General features: G+C 42.2%; 2 protein-coding genes across 2 annotated transcripts in view; one reads left to right on the top strand and one right to left on the bottom strand.

Moving 5' to 3' along the window:
* dph1 (diphthamide biosynthesis 1) overlaps nucleotides 1-3,092 on the bottom strand; it is a 51,231-nt gene extending 48,139 nt beyond the window's left edge. Inside the window, exons 1-2 of the mRNA XM_056441244.1 lie at nucleotides 3,020-3,092; nucleotides 865-1,014 (exon numbers count right to left, since the gene is read on the bottom strand). Of these exons, the coding sequence (XP_056297219.1) occupies nucleotides 865-1,014; nucleotides 3,020-3,071 (202 nt within the window). The 5' untranslated portion in view covers nucleotides 3,072-3,092. The remainder of the gene's footprint in view (nucleotides 1-864; nucleotides 1,015-3,019) is intronic.
* Nucleotides 3,093-4,141: 1,049 nt separating this feature from the next.
* The window catches only part of rtn4rl1b (reticulon 4 receptor-like 1b), a 142,930-nt gene continuing 126,886 nt past the window's right edge, over nucleotides 4,142-20,185 (top strand). The window contains exon 1 of the mRNA XM_056441156.1: nucleotides 4,142-4,917. Within this exon, the coding sequence (XP_056297131.1) occupies nucleotides 4,905-4,917 (13 nt within the window). The 5' untranslated portion in view covers nucleotides 4,142-4,904. The remainder of the gene's footprint in view (nucleotides 4,918-20,185) is intronic.

Below are 20,185 nucleotides of genomic sequence, written 5' to 3'. Positions count from 1 at the left end.
GTTATTTTCCCCCTTAATCACTCCAACACAAACATAATGACTTAAACATACCAATTTCTTGTTTTTGCTTTTGGTTTATATTGTTGAATATCTGTTGTTCAGCGATGTACGATTTGAACGCCAGTCACTGTGGGATGACTGGAAGGGTGAAGTTGCAGGTTACAGATCGTACAATCAAGTCTTCAAAAGTAGGTCAAAGCACAGATGCACGTCTAGGATGGCATTTTTTATGGATTCTTGCCCACGTGTTTGTGTATAAGACGCTCAACCCTGCGTGCTTCCAATGTGCTCAGACATCAACTCTTTAACTTGCGAAGCAGCTGTAAATGAGGTACGAGTAACCGTACAATGTAAAGTACAATGTGGCACCAGCATCTATAACCAGCTGTGTCTTATGGGGACACTGACATTCATCGGCATGAAATAAATATGTTTGAATCAAGATGTCAAAAGGTTTGGGGACAGAGATCCCATTTCATGAAGCAGAATTTGTGCTCAAGCTCTGTAGTATAACTATAAATTACAGCTGTTCATCTTATATATACACAAGCTCTGGAAAGATTGTTTATTGCTACCTTTACTCTCTTGTTACTTAAACCAGCATATGATCCAATTCAACTAATGCATCTCATTTCTGAAATCAGTTGTGAAATGTATTCCGTGGTTAGAGTTCATTCGCCCACATTAGGACATTGCAGAATACATAGTAAGCTTTTCTGAAGCGAAGACCACCCAGACCCAATTTCCCTATTGCAATAAAGCGTATTCTACAATTGCTCTTCCCATTTAAAACCGTGCATGCCCCCCCGCCCCCCCACACACACACAAATTGAATTAAGTGTATTCAGAAAGAACCAAGCTCACCTCTCGTAGCTTTCGCTTGTCTCACTCGCCAAATCGTCTTGTGGATCTCAAAGTTGTAATTTGCAGGCAGGGCTTTGATTGCCTCCTGTAACTCAGGGTCTTGCAGGATTTCATCTGGAATTTGATTGGCTACCCGCCGTGGTCCTCGGACTGAGGAGAGAGTTAAAATGATGGAGCGGTTAGCAGTGCGGCGAACACAGGTTCAAGCATATTTATTATACCTAACTGAGACTAGCATGCAAGGGGCACATTCAAATTAACATTTCAGTTGAGTCATTGACGTTATTTGTCGGGAGCAGTCAGCACATTTTGTGCCTTTAGAAATTCAAGTGTGGGTCGGGTAATACAGTTCAGGAAAGTTGTCCGAATGCGTCTCCGATCTAGAAGACCAAGCCACCTTTTAAGAGTGAGAGAGCTATGGAATGGAAGACCACCACAAATATGTCAATGTAGCAACTTGATTATTTTCTACAAGCTACAAGAAATTCCATCTGAAATTGAAAGCCGTTAGATAGATTTTGCTCATATTTGACGGGAAGCTTTTAAGCTTGATGTCTCCTAACTTGTTGTCAGTGACAATAAAATTGTATTTGTATCGCCCAATATCGAAAATCACAAATTTGCCTCTGAGGGCTTTACAATCTGTACAACCACCACGTTGTCTGTCCTTGGACCCTCCTGTAGAGAAGGACCACACAAAGGGAAGACATCTTAGGGAGAGCAACAGAGGAGGGAGCCCTCTCCAAGGATGGGCAGACATTCAAAGATGTCATGTGTAAAGAGTGACCAACAAAATACAATTTCAACAGTCAGTCCATCTGAAAGAAATTATACATAATTTGAGAGCAGTAACAACCACATAAACAACTAGAATGGGCACTCGGTAGAGCGCATACCTTCGCATATCACAAGATTGGGCATTGAATTATGAACATTTTGGCATTAGTTGCATGCCAATTGGACAAAAATGTATCGTGCTATGGTAAAAAAAAGATGTTGACCTTTCCATGACCTTGACCTTTGACCCCCATTGATCCCAAAATCTAATGGATCAATATATAAATTACTTGAGCTGAAACTAATATCTGGTGGCGCAGCGCACAGTCTGCGCGTCTTTGAGTCCAGTCTCATTTTGCGTGAAAGCGATCGAAACCAGGTCGGGCAATCTTTTTATTTTAAAATGTATTTCTTCATCATACGTGGCTGTGATGCACTGCTCACTTATACAATCATAATCGCCGAAATGGATATGAACGGTGGCTTGAAGATCTCCAGCAATATGTTTGTGAATGTGTGACGCAGGGCTCTCAAAGTTTTGAAGACAGGCAAGAGTGACATATCCATCACCCCCGGATATCAGTCGCGCACAATTCCAGGATGCTTTATTTTCATTGGTTGCTGGATTAAATCTTACCCAGATACAACAGATACGTTTTTTTTCTGATTGGCTATTGTGTAGCCCATTTCTTTTTCTTTTTATTTGCTGATAAGTGGCACCTCACAGCAGAACTCCAGGGGAGCGCTTGATTCCTCCACGGTGAGGGCAGCGCGGCCAGCTCATGTTTGCGTGCTGCGGCACATTAAAACATTAAATAGCCGAGCGTGTTTTTCAGCGTGAGAAATACGATGTGTGGCGGGAGTGCGTGACTTAAGACCGAAATTCGTGACTGTCACGCTCAATGCGTGACACTTGAGAGCCCTGGTGACGTATCTTGTAAGCGAGACAGAGCACCGCTGCAGATGTTAAGAAAACACAACGCACGCACGCGTAGGGAAACCAGTCGGTCTGAAAACCAGTAGGCGTGTAACACCAGCCTTACTTAAACCCTTTTAACACACAACTCATCGCTCAGACTCGTGAAGTCGGGTGAGACGTCACAACACTGGACGCTGACTGGATGCGAATTCGTCTCGGCAGAGGCGCACGTGTCTTCATTCATGTTAAACGTACTGGACATAGCTGGATAGCAAGTAAACACTATGTACGTGTGGTGGTTACTCGGTTCCTAGTTTATATGGTAGCCATACTGAGTAGTAGTGCTGAAAACAGCTGATTGTAACGTTTCCTAATCAACGTGGAAGCCAGATATCTCAATAAAATAAACATTTGTATTCATACTGTATCAAATATATAAAATGTGGCGTTAATATTTACCTGTGGGCTTTTTTGCAGGAACAATCTGGACTTCACTCGTGGGCGCTGCCATGTTTTATTTCTACCAAACATGAAACATGTGAGGAAGATAAAGGCAAAACCAATAGACCGCAGAGATCAGTGGAGAGAAGTCGAGCACCGATGTAACCGATGTCACTGAACGGGACAGGATCATTGCGATACACTAGGACAGTTAATTATGGTATATTTAAATGAGTTAAAGTACTTTTATCCATTGCCAATATTATTATCGAAAAATAAAGACTTAAAATGTATCTGTTACAACCAAATATGTTTTCTAAGGCAGTTTTAAAGTACTTTACATATGCCATGTAAAAATCTAAATCTAATATTTAAGTATAACAAACCAACAATTAAGGAAATAAACTCAAAGTAAATCATGAAATTAATAAAAACATTAATGTTATTACTGTGCAGCCAAACGTACCAGTGTCAACGGGCAAATGAAAAACAGTAAAGTTGAAATAAATATGAAATTGAAATAAAATATAAAAGGAAAGGGAATGTGTGCAACACAATTAATTAAGCAAGGCATGGGATAAAGTGATGAATTCATAATGAATTATAGTTAATTAAAAAAATACATCTAAAGGTTAAAAAAAATATCCTAACTAAATACATAATGTAATAATATACGTATCATAAATGTGCAATGCAAAGATGGGAGATGGGGTATCAGTTAATCTAATACATCAGTTCATTATCTATAACATATTTATTGGGGTGGAGGGGCTATTTGATCAGTAAATCAGCGGAATTTATGAAAGCTTTCTCCCTCTGCAGAATGGTTGGTCTATACGGGTAAATATATATTATGTTACATGTAGATGAGGTCCTGTTGTGTCACCTCATATTTGCTTTGAAGACCTCGGGTGTCAGGGAGCCGCGTGCATTCTTGCTGGGGCAGACAGGGCAGAGACAGTGACAGGATGGAGCAGGCGGCTGCCCGGTGGAGGGGCTGATGCGCTACAACACACTTTCTCCGTCCTTCAGCTCGTCAACGAGCTCTGGTCCATAGGTGGAAAGCAGAGAAATCTACTCAGACAACATCACAGAAATATAACAATTGCGAGTCGAGCTGGAGAAGAAGAAAAAAGAAGAAGAGGGGATTTTAAGGAAACCGAAGGCATCACAGTCTACACTATTAAGGAGGATTTGAGGACTCTGCGTTCATAATAATCCGACATCAGAGGCGGAATGCGAAACCAAATAACTTGTGTTAATTAGAGATTTTAACGAACATGATGCGATTTGAAGCACCGGGAGAAGAATTGTATATCGGCCTCTTGAGTTGAAATATCCGTGGTGTTTTGTGTGCGTGTGCGTCTGTGCGTGTGTGTGCGCGCGCGCGCGTGTGTGTGTGTGTAGAGCGGTGGTGGGGGCTGCGTGTGTTCATCGTCGATTTATACCCCCAGAACTGATTTGCAGCCTCTATGGTCATTTGCGTGTAAAAAAAGACAGAGTTGGCTATCAGAGGTTGCATCGGACTACTGTGCGTTTCTGCTCATCACACGCACACATACGCGCTGGAGTTACCGTCATTTCGGACCGAGGGGATGATTTCAGTGCGTCCGTTTCGCGATGATTGTCGCCTAATTTCTCAGGTCCGACGACGGTCTGCCAGACTTTGTGGAAACGAAGAGTCTGTTGTCAATGTTTACCAAAGCCACGGCAGTCTGCGGTGCAACTCCATCCAGTGGATCGCGAGCAAATCGTGAGGAGTGACAACTGACATTGAGGCTACACCACGAGCCACGGAAGCTGCGGATCAACTTGAAAACTGAAGCGCACAAGTTTTAAGTCTGGAATATAAGAATAGATGATTCTCAGAGGACAGAAGACGATACACACCTAGGCCTACAACATGTTCAAAAGGGGTGAGTCAAACTCAACTTTTCTCAGTCTAGCCTATTCAGCCTAAAAGGTAAATGGTGCGTTCTCGTAAGGTGTATAAATGCAATGCTGGTGGGCTGTATACGTTCTCCGGTTATAAAAACAGATTTTTAAATATGACACGTATTCATAATGCACCGTGTTGCCCCGCTGATGTGTTATTACAGACGATAAGCCATTTAAAGCGTGTCTTTCATTTGCAGAGGAAGATTTACGGGTATTAACATTTCTGTAAGGAAGCATGGGGTACGACTGGGTGCTATTAATACAGCTGATGCCGCACTGCAGTTTATGAGTTGTACCCGGGTCACAAGGCTATCACTCCCAGCATTGCGCTCTGCTGGGGCATTATTATTGGCTGTGTGTCAGTACATCTAGATGTGATAGATCAAACCTCAGTTCACAGGGTTATTCTCCCCTGGCTACACACTATATGAACACTCAAGACCTTCACCACCTCATATCAAAAGAAAAAAGCTCCTCAAACTTTTAATATCAAGACCCACCCCGCCACCAGACACACACACACACACACACACACCTCCAGATAGAGACACACAACCCATAGTTGATGATCTCTTGTCCCAAGGTACAGCCTCTTTCTTTCTCGACAAATATGTCTGCACTGAACAGCAGGGAGAGGAACAACTCTAATCTCTAATGAGAATAGATTACAGTAATACATGCTCCTATTGCGCAATTATCATGGGAGTGAAATAATAGTGAGATACTGTTCTTCATTTTGCTGGAGTCCTCGGAGCCCCCCAGGGACCGCTGGAGGTCTCCAGACCCCACTTTAGAAACCACTGCATTAGACCAAGTCTTGTGCATCACTTTGTCAGGAGTGAGAACCAGCCTGTTCCTTTGTTTTCATATTTTATGCATTTTATTTTTAGCAAAAGTGGCTTGAGAGATACTCAAACCATAAATTAAAACTGTGTACACAAACATAGACGGAGGCGTGCTTGGTGTGTGTTATAACAATCGCTGTTTGTGTTTACGTTTGTTTTTATTCAGTCTGTCTTGTGAAAAAATATCTGTTTTTTTAGAGTGTGTGTTTGTTTTTGCTCCGTGCCTCAGGCTCAGGGGCAGAGAAAAACAACGTGTTATTCTGACTGCCATCAGATCGATTATTGCTATTCCAGCAGTCAAGATGGGAAACACCACGGTGATGTGTGTTCATAGCTTTAACGGCTTTTAGGGAAGGCCTATATCGTCTAAACTAACGGCCTCTCGTCGCGGACCTAGTTATTATTCATGAGAAGTGTTACATCTGGATTTTTTGGGGTGAGGTTTACGTTCCAGAAGAAGTTATTTTCCGTTTAATGTTTATGAGCAAACATGTCTGTCTCTGTTTTGTGTCAAACTAATGGACATGCTGGTAAATGCTACCACTGTTGATAATGCATCGTTAATATCAACAGATCCTTCAGGACATGATTTCCCAAAGCAGACATTAATTTCTCATTCATGTTGAGGGTTAAATGGAGAGCTAAAACAAGATGTAGTGGCATTTGTGGATGTTGTACTCTCGACGTGCTCCATCCCTGCTCTGTCCAAGGTGTTTTGTATGTAAATCAACCGTCTTACCAGTGGTGGAAAGAAAATCCAACTTCAAAGTACAGATTTCACCAATCCGCCAAAAGTGCTCAGTATGCCAACATGTCTGAGTCTACAGTAGTGAGGCAGAGATGCGTCAGCGTTGGCAGGAACAGTGCAGACGTTCTCCGGTGAATTAGAATTTTTTAACACCTAAAATAACACATTCTATGGAGCCCGGCGGATGCACCGGGTACATCATTTACTGTCACATATCCGCCATTCACAAACACATAGAAGGAAAGTGTCTTCGTTGACATACACTGGCAGCGCCTGGCAGATTGACTTAATTGCCGCATTAATGGAGTGGACACGTAGATTTTCCGATGACCTTTGGGTTCACACTTTGTCCGACAGGCGGATGATCTCTTCATCTGTGAGCCGGGAGTTTAGGCTGATCAATGCTGTGACAAGGTGTGATCAGGTCCACGCCATCCACAAATAAGTCTGGGCGTGTGCATTAGTTGCAGCGTATAGTCAACTGCAGGTGAGACAACATGGTACTCCTATCGTTGTTTGAACAGTCAGAATGCTGTTTGTGATTCTGGTTGCGAGTCTTCTCGATAGCTTATAGGACAACAACATGTGTGAATGAGTGCGTCTCTGGGCACATTTGCGTAGCCATGCAAGCATACATGTCACTCCATCTCTTTATTGGCTTTTTCTGTCTTTCTGACTGTCCCTCTTTCACAATCTCTCTTTTCCTCACAATCAGTCAGACATGGAGTGTGCACAAGGGAGGATCTGTCAGAAGAGGATGGAACAGACTGAATATACCATGCTATGAAATGCTGTAATTCCTGCTACATGGTATTCGGGAATATTGGAGGAGGCTCAGTTGGGGCTTTTTTTGTTGTTGCTTTGTGCCACCTTCTGGATTGTAAAGTGTGCATTCTCACGTCGATGTGCAACTCCCATTAAACTCAAAGACATATGTACACATCTTTGTATTTCACTATGAGGATGCCGGGCGACAAATGCATGACTGAACTGATAGATTATCTCACTCCCATGGGCAGCCACTGTTTTTCTATTCATTTCAGAACAGCATGAAAATCAATTTTCAGAGACTGGAAACTCACTCACAACATAAATTCTTTTTTAATCCTCTACAATCATTGTTGCATGACTATAAAATGAAGAAACTATTTGTAAAAATCATTTTATTTGGTGTTGTCAAGTGCAAGACAAAGTGCACACTTCAGAGAATTGCAGAGCCTTATTCCATATATTCACCCCACAGAGACCATAACCTGCAACAAAAATGTAAGCAACTAAATCTACATTGGAATGGATTACTTGTGAAAAGTTTTGAGTCTCTTTAAGTAGATCTTCAAACTGTATTTGGATGAATTGATACTGACGGCTACCTGGCATATAGGAAATCACTCAACACCTACGCCATGCTATGGAAAACTCGTATGCAATGTAATATAGACAAAATGTGTACTTAACAGGCTAGATCATGCAAAACAACTGATACGCATCTTTAAGCACTGCATGCATTAACTCTCAACAACACTGTGGCAGCTGTCTCTCATTTGGCCTCGGCTGCTGGTGATTGGCAATCAGTCAGCAGCCGAGGCCACCCTCATAAAAGGGCTCAGTTGAGAGTGGAGCGGGGAAGGTGAGCAGACGCATAGTGTTGCGGTCTGCTCGGTGTGTGTCTGACAGAATAAATATGTCTTACAACGGAACCTCCTTTGTGTTATCTGGCTATCCTTGGAGCTTTTGGGGGAAACCCACGGGTAGTGGCCATGAAGCTGCTACAAACACTTATACCTGAATTCAAGCTTATCCATCATCAACCTTTAATCTAAGTTCTTAACCCTCCTATTACCTTTGGGGTCAATTTGACCCCATTTAATGTTTAACGTCTCTAAAAAATGATTTACATTTTTTTTGCTTCATATTTCACGATTTTTCCTAATTTATTGGGGACAACTGGGAAAACATCAAATTCACGTGATGATATGTTTTCAATGTCCTGTACACAACTTGTACGCATCGGTGGTCTTTGTGGTCAATTTGACCCCAGGCTGTTTTTCACTGTGTAAAACATATAAGAAATATAAACTTTTTTATTTATTTAAAGGGCTGTTAAGGTAGTCAACAAACAAACAAAGTACCTCACACTTAAACTTGGGAAACAATATTAATTCTAATCATTTTCTGGAGGTTTTAATTGCTGGGGTCAAATTGACCCTAAGGGTAAAAGATGTTAGTACATTTGAAGGTAACAGGAGGGTTAACCTTAAAGTAGGCTCACAAAAGCAGAAGGGTGTGTGTGTCCGCACGCACACACACATACACACACACACAATTAGAGTAAGGTTTGCTTTTTGGAAGCGCCAGACTTGCAAGATAAGACTAATTTGGAAATGCATTTGCATGGACTACATTTAACGTGATGAGCATTTTTTAATGGAATTCAGCTCAGAGAAAACAAAGGCGGGTTGAAAGAACACTACAGATCAGGCAGGCTTTATGTTTGTGCAAGCTGGCAAACACATCAGCAATGGTAATGCTAATTACTTGCCATTTTTAACATTCTGTCATCTAAAACAAAACAAGAAGCACCGCATTTGGTTGCTTAATCTTCCATCTCCAGTGATAGACAATATGCAGAGATAATTACTTGTAGCAATTATGAAATATTGTAGCATGTAGCAATCATAAATCAACCACAATTAAGAGTCCTGAAATATGAAGTAGCACGTTGCTTATGTTGTTACCAGTGTTAGCAGACAGGGATTGGGGATTTGGCATTAATGAGTTCAGCACAATGAAACAACGAACACAGGGGAAACACCTGTGGCCTCTGCTCTGCAGCTTCCCGGCTCTGCCCACGTGTGCGGGCCGTGTCTCACGGTGGCGTCAGAGCGGCTCTTCATCAGCCAACACAACTCTCATTCTGCTTCCTACAATACCCGCACACATCATGGGGCTGCTCTCTACTGTCAGGGAGATGTTTTTAACCCAAAGATAATAGGACTCAAAGACCACAATTGCTTTGCTGATGATTGTGAAGCAAAATATTGAAGGCTTCAAAACAAATGGTCTATCTTTGTTCCTAAACAAAGCTTTTTCTAATGAGGATACACAGACAGCGGCCTGAAGCTCACCTCATGCAAGTGATTTGAAATGACTTCGTGACATCGCATAAGAGCAATGCATTCACAGCTGTCTCTGGAGTATGTTGCACACTTTGAGCCATTGTCAGGGCCCAAAGAGAGAGATCTATTTAAAGAAAATAGATTCCCCACTCATATTATCATCTTCCTAATCCTCTGTGTCAGCCTTCTGCTATCTCTCCTTGTCAACTCTGCATGGTTGTACTTTTCAGCCATGGCTTGTGTTTCCGTGCGTGTGAGAGTCAGTGTGGACTGATGACTGAGTGTTTTCGAGGAGAGGAGGTTTGAAAAGAAGTGAAGAGGATAATGTAACTGATCCCCTAAATCTACCTAAGAAAAATATAAATATATAATACATTTGAGTGGACGGAAATACCTTCTTCTATTTAAAATGCTAGAATCGACTAATCACGACATCAAGTAGATAAAGGAGAGTGAAATAAGACACTAACAACGTTTACACATTGACTCATTGTGAAGACTGTAGATCCATCCCAGAAAACACAGCGTCAAGGGTAATTGACGGAGGAACATTTCCAATTATGGGATAGCTGAGTCACTTTCATTATACAGCCACATAATGAACCTCTGGCTCTGTCAGTGCATTCCAAACATCTTATTTTGCCAAAGGAGATTGTTCCAATCCAAAAGCTATTTATTTAGTGGCCAATACTCAGGAGTGTTTCCATGAAAGCCTCTGGCACAGTTTCACACGTGACACACAGTAGATGACACATAATTAACAAGTGTGTGTGTTTTTGTGAAGTCTTTTTTTCCCCCAGTCTTTTTTTTCTGTCAACCATTTTACACTGAACTACAGCAGCAGGGCTCTGAGTTCAGATGCGGATGCAGTGCTCTTACACAGCTGAGGACTTTCTTATTTATGCAGTCTGAAGAGACATCTAATTGATTTAATCCACAGGACATTGCAACTTCTAAGGGGACTCAACATGTTTGCATGTATGTATAATAATCTGTCCATCTCTGTCTTTCCTTGAAATGTAAAAAAAATAACCTGATACTTGTGCAAACCCCATCTCCTCAGCCTTTGTTGTAGAAATGAGATGCTAGCATGGTCATTAGCGGATGATAATGAGCTGAAAAAGACAAACAACCTAAGCCCTGTTGGTTTTTAAAATTGTAATAATTAATTTCTGATGAAGTGGCTAATTGGAGTTTAAAGGTCAATGCCAATGTGAATGCCGTGGATTTTAGGAGACAGGAGGGAGGTGGGGGAGGGGCACAGGCGGACGGTTGACAGTAATCCCAGGTGCTCTCCTGTTACTTTGACAGCTCTCCCCCCCCCCCCCCCCTTCCCAAGCTATCCTCCCCAACACGACACGGCCTTTGTGTGTTGAGGACAGCATTTCAGCTACACCAGCATCTGGGCATCTGCCCTTTTGGCATTGAGAGTTAGCAAGTCCTCAAGATCGAGTGGCATAGCATTGCAAGATAGAGCAGAGGTTAAGAAAGGGGGAGAATGGAGCATCTGTCATGTGCATTTCTGTTGCCTACCAAGCGAAGAAGAGGATGCATGTAAACTCGAAAGCATGGGCATGTATTGGGTTTTCCCCTCCTGTGTGGCATTACGTCTGAACTGAGCTGACTCGTGGCATTGATTCATCTTGTTGAATATTCCTCAGATTATTCTCACCCTCCATCCAAATCACAGTCAGAGCTCAATTACTTCAAGATGTTTGACGTGAAAACAATGGCTAACTCATGCTCTGGAATGTGCATGTTTAAAGATGCCTCCAAATGAAAGTGTCTGCTCTGGCTGCTGAGTGAAATTAAAAGGATGATGAAGAAAAAGGAGCAATAATCGTCTTTCCATTTGTCCAAGGCACCTGTCTTTGGCTGTGTCGCTCCACGAGAGCCCGCCTCCTTCTCCATGGCTTTAATGAGACCGACTGGTGTCACAGTCACAACTGAGCTTAGTGCTTGTAATATCTGCCGTGTCGGTGTTCTGGCAAATGTTATCTGTGCTCGTCTGTCACGGCTCAGACTGACTTTTAGGAACAGTAAGGGCTCAGGTAATTGCTGCTGCTTGCTAGAATTAATTATGTCCCGCGAAGTACATGCACGCTGTGGCCTGTGATACTGCAACTGCAGAACCACTTAAAAAGTCCGCCCCGCTCTAACCTACAGCAGAGCGATTAGGCTAATTGTGGCATTGCAATCTTGTTGGGTTCTACTAAAGGTAGGCTTGGATTTTTACTTACATTCATCTAACAATAAGAAGATGTGCAGTATATACAACTATTCTTTGAAATCAGCATGGTATCATTGAATGAAACATTTCAAGAATGAATTGATGAGATGTAGGCTGACACCAGATGTTTTCTTATATAATGCAGAGAGGAGGACAAGAGGATTTACTCTGGAATCTAAAAGACAGGATGGATGAGTGTTATTTAAAAGTCAGGAGTGAGAGACAGATGGAGTTGTAGTAATTACAGAATATTGGCCAAGGTCTTCTCCACAATCATTATTTGTATATGCAAACCCCACACAATTGTCTTACAGTCTTAAATTCAGTCATTTAAAGAAGCAGAACCATATTTTTGACCTTATTAAAGCTCGTACAATCTGGATAACTCAACAGTTTCAATTTTCCCTGACATTTTAAAAACATTTTAAATGTCAATTTTAAATGCTATTTCTGTTTTAGAGAGAACCTCTCACACACTCTCTCCATGTGTGTTTCACTGCTGCGAATAAGAGTGAAGTCCTTTTCAGCATTGACCTTCGCTAAAAAAACATTAAAGCCAGGACGTTGCATCATAAACACAGGGCATCAAACACAGTGGAGGTGCAAGGTGTGGTTTTGTGTGCCAGAGATAAGCTAATTATTGCAGTACTTGGTAAAAAGGACAGAGCCCAAGCTGGACTTAAATGACACAATTGTGACACATGGTGCATGTGTTAAGAATGTTTATTGCATGTTGAAGCTGTGCCGCATCGCATCCTTGGCTTCCGTAACTCATGTTGTGGTGCCTTTTACTTTGATTGTGGCATGTGGTGTGGCTGGGGACAAACCGTTTCATGATGGAGGTGTAGATGCAGTTGTGAGAAGTAGTGAAGCCTGAAGCCGGTCGTTTTACATTCCAATCACCTTGATCCTGCAGGGTTTCAGTTGTGCATCCTAATGAAGCACTTTGCTTTGCACATTGCTCAGGCTAAAAATCCAGGTGCATTTCTGTTTAAGATAAAACTGTTCGGAAAGCTCACTGCTCCCAGAACGTTTTGTCATCTGGTTGCTGGCCGTCAACAGAGGTGTGTGGTCTAAAGGCGGAGTAAGTCCAGTTTATATGAAAACACCGTCGAGATGTGGATTTACTACCCTTGGCAGTGGATGGAAATTTTTGTGTTGTTGGGATTTTAATGACGTGCAAAAGGGGGAAAGTTCAATGCTGTTTTTATTCTGAAGAGAGTTTTCCACCCATCTGCTGTGGCTGGCAAGGGACATTGAAGAGAAAGCTGCATCTTGCCTCGCCTGCAATCAAAAAAAGAGGAAAGAAGCAAAAAGAAAAGAAGAAGAAAGTCAGGCTTACAGATAGTCACTACCATCTATGCAGTGTCTCATAGCTGCTATTCACATTCAAGGCCTAAATCACACACTGCTCAATTCCCATAGGAGGCCGGGCAACACAGATGCCACAGTCTGACAGTGAACACAGCCACGGCTCTGCCCCAACACCCCAGTATAAGATCACTCTCTCAGCCATGTGTGCACCCCTGACAGCTCCACTACTTACAAAAAGGACAAGTCTTTTTATTCCTCAGATGGCCGAGAACAGCCAACAGTTTGCCCTTAGCAATCCAGTTATATGTGCCCAGCCCCAATGCAGACACCTGCCTGATGTTAAAATGTTGTTTAGGAATGGAACGTAATCTAGAGGGTGAATATAGATGTTATCCACTGCCAGCTCTCTAGCAAAACAATAAACAGAACATGCTGGTAGAACGCACTTGTTATATTGCTGAGCTGGGGTTACATGAGATTTATGAACTGCCATGGTGGGAAAAATTGATAGTGTTTGGTGCTAAAACTCATCTGGCTGCGACATTAACTCAGCAGATTTGTCCCCGTCTTCACAAGCACAGCCTTGTCAATTATTTAAAAGTGCAAAACAACAGGACAGAAATGACAGCACTTGGTGTGTAGAGCTAATTTACAGATCTTTATTCTCAGAAGTGTGCTCATGCGTTTACGCCATGATGAGAGCTAGTCTTTCATCCCAATGCGTCCGTACGCTCATTTGCGCTGTTGCCAAGGTGAGCCCCCTCGTCCCCCAAAGACGAGGGCATCAAAGGGAAACAAAGAGGATTTGAGGAGTAGGTAACACCAGACAAGACCTGTTTAGTGGCTCACTTCATGGGAGCAGAATACTTTTTATTGTAACAGGGAACACACAGAGAGAGAGAGAGAGAGAGAGAGTCGAAGGACAACAATTAGGCTCTGGCAGGGCTCTAATGGAAGAAGCAGGTTTTTAGTGTCACGGCTGCTCTCTCCACTGATGGATGGAGAGGTTAAGAGTCGGTGTGAGTTAGACAGCTGATTGCACAACATCCACTGGAGGCACTTTTCAGACAGAGCCCTCCTGTAGCTGCTGATCAGTCAACCGATCCGGATCTAACTTTGAATCATTTACCTAGCTTCCCCAGATTGTGATAAGAAATCACAACTGGGCCACGTTGTCCCAGTAATATGTTTTGACATGTTTATGTGACTGTGTTTGGCACGCTGCGTTGTTTACTGTGGTTACATCTCTTTACATATTTGTTTAGCTCTTTCTGGGGAATGTGAGACATTCTCTTTGAGAGACCACGAAGCATGCCAAAGAGGTATACGGTAGATGTCTGCACACATGCCAGTGGTATTAAACCAGCTCTTTTTCCGAAACACAGGGAGAGCCTGTGGCGCACTGGTCAAAGGGAAGGAAATAGATTCAATGACATTGTCAACAATGAAAAAAGTACAGAGTTGTTGAAATGGGGAGTTGGTGAGACTGACGACGGTGAAGGGTGGATGGGACAGGAAGGAAAAGTAGATCAAGTGGGCTCTAATGATGTCTACGTAATATATGGGTATGCGTGTGTGTGATGGTGTCATTGACATGAAAATCCCACTGACCTCTAAGACTGATTTGGACCCGTGCCAATGAGGCTTTTCTACTTTTTAAAGGAACATGCAGACATGTATTATGATTATGTGGGTCGCAATGTTCAACAAACTATTCATTCATTCTGTCATACTCATTGAATGTGTTGTAACTCTGTAATGATTCCTTCTGGACGCATGACATCTAATGCTTCTGTCCATCCTGGAGAGGGATCCTCCTCTGTTGCTCTACTCAAGGTTTCTTCCCCTTTTTTTCCCTTTGAAAGGTTTTTTTTCTATTTCTTGGGAGTTTTTCCTGATCCGATGTGAGGTCCTGGGACAGGGATGTCTTATGTGTACAGACTGGAAAGCCCTCTGAGGCAAATTTGTAATTTGTGATGTTGGGCTATATAAAATAAACTGAATTGAATAAAACCAGGACAGAAACACACACAAACACTCTCACACAGGCTAAAACATGCTTGTAAACCACAAAACAAAGGTCAAGGTGTTAAGCTCGGCATCCCTTGACAACATGGTGAGACAGAGGATTGATGGACGAGATATAAGGTGGTGCTTGAAGCACTTGTGTTGCCACAAGATTGCTTTAAAGGTATGCTGTTTATAATTGAAATATCAGTTTCTTTCTCCTCTTGAATTTCCTGGATTTCTCCAGGATTGAAAAAAGAAAAAAATTAAATGAAAGAGAGAAAAGAAATAAGCCAGAAGGACATAAAGAAAAACTAAAATGATCAGTCAACATGGAGGATCTGAAAAGAAACCAGAATCTTAGATTTCAAAGAGCTGTGTTTGTTTCCAAATGTCACACCTTAATTCTGAATAAAATATGATCCTTGTCCTGTGTAGTCTCCACGCAGTACAAGCTACATGATGTGTCAGCGAGAAGAAGGCTCGCCCACAGCCCAATCTGTCAGGGCCCCTCACAGACGGACCTACCACACACACACTGCACGGGTTTGCAAATGCCTGATGGAATGCATACATTTGGTCCGTTTCTCATCTCTGCACGGAGTCCCACGGCTTATGAAACCATGCGATGATGGCACTATTATCGTGCTGAACAGAATAGCTCTTGGCGCTGTGTGGGAGAAGCTGGGGTGATCTGGCTGCAGGTGTCCAAACACACACACAAACACACACACACACACTCTCTGTCTCTCCCTCTCTTTTGGAGATTCACACCATTGTTGCTACATCAGTGCATGTATGAGCCCTCTTCATCTCTCGGACTCCCACCTCGCAGGTGCAAGCACTTCTATAGAACTAAAAGGCTTCAGCTTTCTCTCTCCATACACTACTCATCTACTCAACATGGCCTATATAGTCATCCTGAAGAATGTGATATTATGATCACATATTTGGGAAAAAAACAGTTTGTCCATTTAAAGTTCTGTTTGGTCTCTTCAGACATCAAACTGTTGTGTTAAGTAATGGGTTAAAATTGTAAAAGGACAACTTTCAGTGAAACATTCTTCTTGTCTTTGCGATGACCCACATTGCTGTTAGTGAAGTGGCTGTAGCGAGCAGCTGACCTTTAAACGGTGCAATGTGTAAGATATGGCCAGCATTTTAGTTTTAAAACCTTCAAAATATAATTGTAAAGAGGTAACAGTGCGCTGCATTTTCTTTTTACCTTCGCATTGAAAATTGAAGGTAAAACTCAAAAAGTATTAAACCGAATCGCATGAAATTTGGTGGGATGATTGGTTATTATCCGGGGACCATTTGATTATATTTTGGGATCGATCGAGTCAAAGGTCAAGGTCAAGGTCATGAAAAGGTCAAAATCTTCTTGAATCGCATGAAACTTGGTGGGATGTTTGGTTATTATCCGGGGACCATTTGATTAGATTTTGGGATCAATCGGGTCAAAGGTCAAGGTCATGGAAAGGTCAAAATCTTCTTTTTACCATAGCACGGTCAATTCTTATCCAATTGGCATGCAACTAATGCCAACATGTTCATAATGCAATGCCCAATCTTGTGATATGCGAAGGTATGTGCTCTACTGAGTGCCCATTCTAGTTTTCTTCTTTTTTTGTCCCCTGGGAGACTACTTCGCTGGGTGAGGGGCGTTTCTGGGAGTCGGACCTTCCGTTAGCGGTCAACTGTAGCATGTCACGTTCGGCCCAGTGCAAACCCAGGTTAGACCAAGCACCAGCCTGCTGTGACTACCGCTGCTGGGTTTAGCGCTGGCCGAAGGGAGTTGCTATAGCTGACAGCTGTTTCTGCCAGTAGGGATTCAATCCAAACTATGGATTGTAAAGCCGCCGTATAGATGGCTAACGTAAACTCTAGGCCGACACCTCATGGGAAGATCAAAAGATAGCATAAGATAGTGTTATTTTGACAGGCTCTATGAGTTCCAGCAGTTTGGTTGACATTTTTGAATTCTTGCCTATTCTTGTCAGTAGTTGACTTTTATTTATATGCAACTTTTTAAAATATCTGATGACTGTAAATGTAGATTGTATTGACCCAGGATTAGAGCTGGAATGCTGACTTCTATTTGTTTGGAGCATGTGGCCACACATTTGCATCTTTAACATATTCAGAGTTCTGATCTGTTGCATCTCGACAATACAGCACAGAGGTCATCTTTTAAAGTGAAAATATGCTGACTGAGGTAAGATGGCGTGTCATATTAAGACGTTCCCCTCGTGCCTTCTGCCATGTCACTGCGGTTTGTGTACCACCAGACAATATGCATGTTAGCAGACACCTGTGTCAGCATGGAGCAGATTGAGTGATGGAAGGTGTCGTGGCATTCAGTTCCTCTGTCTTCACAAATATTTCAGTGCCAAAATATAAGTTGAAGTTGACACGGCAGAACAATGACAGAAATGGCAGATGCCATTATGAAAGACAGCTTTGAAAAGAAAACAATATGAGAAAAGTAGGTCTGCGTGTTAGAGATTAGATAGAGTAAGATTTACAGTGAATATTGGAGTTTATGTCTTGAATAAATGGATATTGTAAGACAAATGCATACGTAGAGGGCATTCTTTATTTAATTTATAACAAGGATTTGTTGTATATATATATATATATATATATATATATATATAAATGGTTGATGCTGATTCACAGCCAGGTCTGCTCTCTGTGCCCACAGTCGAGCTCAGTCCTGCTGTGTGTATTCCAGTTATCTCCCTTTTCTTTGGTTTGTGATGAATAAGACATATCTGCAAATGGTGTGTGTGTGTGTGTGTGTGTGTGTGTGTGTGTGTGTGTGTGTGTGTGTGTGTGTGTGTGTGTGTGTGTGTGTGTGTGTGTGAGAGTGTTATAGTATTTGTGTTTAGACATACACTGGGCAAAGAAAGCAGTTTCACCTGAAGAGTATGTCTGAACATAAGGGCCGTGTCCTCTCAGCACCAGTCCAGTGACCCCTCAGCTCAGCATGCTCAATCCCCTGCAGCACAACATTCATACAGCTCCAGCTTATCTCCAGTCACAACAATAAACAAAGCATTGTTTAAAAGAGATAGAAGTATGAACAATGAGCCAAGTTGTTTTCTATCTGGTCCGTTGCCTCTTGCGAAATACTGCAGGATGATTGCCACTGTTTCATTGTGAAAGCAGATTTATAAGGACATAATTAACAGGTGACGAAGGTCACGGGGAAAATATAATCCAAAGCAGCTCCTGGTCTACCGACATAGACGCATTCTGCAGACAGATGGTGGCATTTCCACATGCTTCCAATCATCATTTGATGCCAAACTCTTAATCATAGATTTTAACATAAGGCCTATAAAACATTGTACAAATAATACAAAATAATCCAACATAAGTAAAACAGGATGCCAGACATGCTACATGGTGGTATTAGAAGCAGAACAGCATCAACACAAACGATTAGATCTCACCGCAGAACTTCCTCTCTTTCAAGCCCTTCTGGCAACTCACCGGCCTCACAATGAATAATTAATATAAATTGGAATTGCTTGCACGAGTGGTAAAATCACAAGGGCTCTGACTAATTGGCAAATGTAGTTTTTCTTTCTTTCTTGGTACCATGATGCCAATGGTAAGAAATCAAGAGTAGTGGAGCTTAATGAGTTGTGGTTTGGGCCAGGGTTGGGAGAAGTAAAACTTGAGAGAAAATGTTTTAGATTTTAACACCACGGTAAAAGAAAAGTCTTGTCTGAGAAACTGAATAAGTGCATTGACTAATTGAAAAAAATTGAACCATGATAATTGTACATTTAGTTTGGTGCTTGTGTGTCCTCAGGTACAGGCAGAGCTACGACCCCCAAAGAGTATTTAGATTACATGTCGACAACGTGAAATTGATAGTCAATTGGAAGTCCATTTAAGAATTCCCTCCATGTTAAGCATAGCCACAGATAGAATGAAGACATCGTAAGACTGTTGCTAGAAAATGTGTGAGTAAGCCAAGGCCATAAATAACAAATAGCACAGAAATTATCCATGTCAAAATAATTATCTGTAGATCTTTTTCGCGAAACCATATAGCAGTCATTCAGACATGTCTCCAGACTAGAATATGTTCCTCTCTTTCATTTCCTTAGCTTCCTTACTTGCTGCAGAAATTTTTTTCCTCTCCCCTATTCATCCTAAATTATTCAAAAGTGTTGTGATTCCCAGTATGATTGTGAATCTGGGGCTGCAGCACTTAACTGCGCAGTCACATGTGCTTGTTTTTCTCGCTCCTCACAGTGCTCTGCCCTGTCTTTTCTCACTTGGTTCACAAGCCGGAGCATGATGCTGTAGTCTTTATGCCTAAAATCTCCCCTTGAAGTAGAAAGAGGGGGATTTTAGATGATGAATACTCAAAAAGTTTTGTCTGCCCCTCGTATACAGAGTGAGTATTATTGGTCTGAATCTGTATTCAGGTCAGGGTGCTTTTCACAGGGGAGGGAAAAGGGAAGGAGGGATATTTTTCTTTCCCATCATGCATCAGCAGCAGGACCCGAATTGGAACAGAGGGTTGGGCAGTTTCTCCAGGGATAAGCATGCTGTCTCTTGCCTGAGTCCCTCGAAGGGAAACCTGCCAGGGACATCCATTCGCCACAACACACATGTCCGCTGTCTCCTCAAACAAAACCAAACACCCAAGAGACCGACACATTTGTCCCTCCGCATCTGACCTGCCACAATGCCCAACGACCCCACCTCTGCTGTTTTTCACGCTCCTTCAGATTCCCACGGCTGCCAAGTTTGACGTGCCAATGACTCTCTGGCACTGCAGAAACCACAGTGGCTGCCCTGAGAAAAGGTTATGAAAACAGATGCTGGCAGATGACAAATGAATGCAGTGTTACCATATATTTGAGTATCCCCGCCTTCTCTCTCTTTATGTATGATGCACAGATGACACAACAGTCAGTACAATACATGGGTCTGGGGGATCTTTGGTCTCTGATCTTT

The sequence above is a fragment of the Pseudoliparis swirei genome, chromosome 20 (genome assembly GCF_029220125.1).
Source record: "Pseudoliparis swirei isolate HS2019 ecotype Mariana Trench chromosome 20, NWPU_hadal_v1, whole genome shotgun sequence".
Classification (NCBI taxonomy): Eukaryota; Metazoa; Chordata; class Actinopteri; order Perciformes; family Liparidae; genus Pseudoliparis; species Pseudoliparis swirei.
Note: the sequence above shows the minus strand (reverse complement) of the source record. Positions and strands in the feature narration are given on the sequence as shown.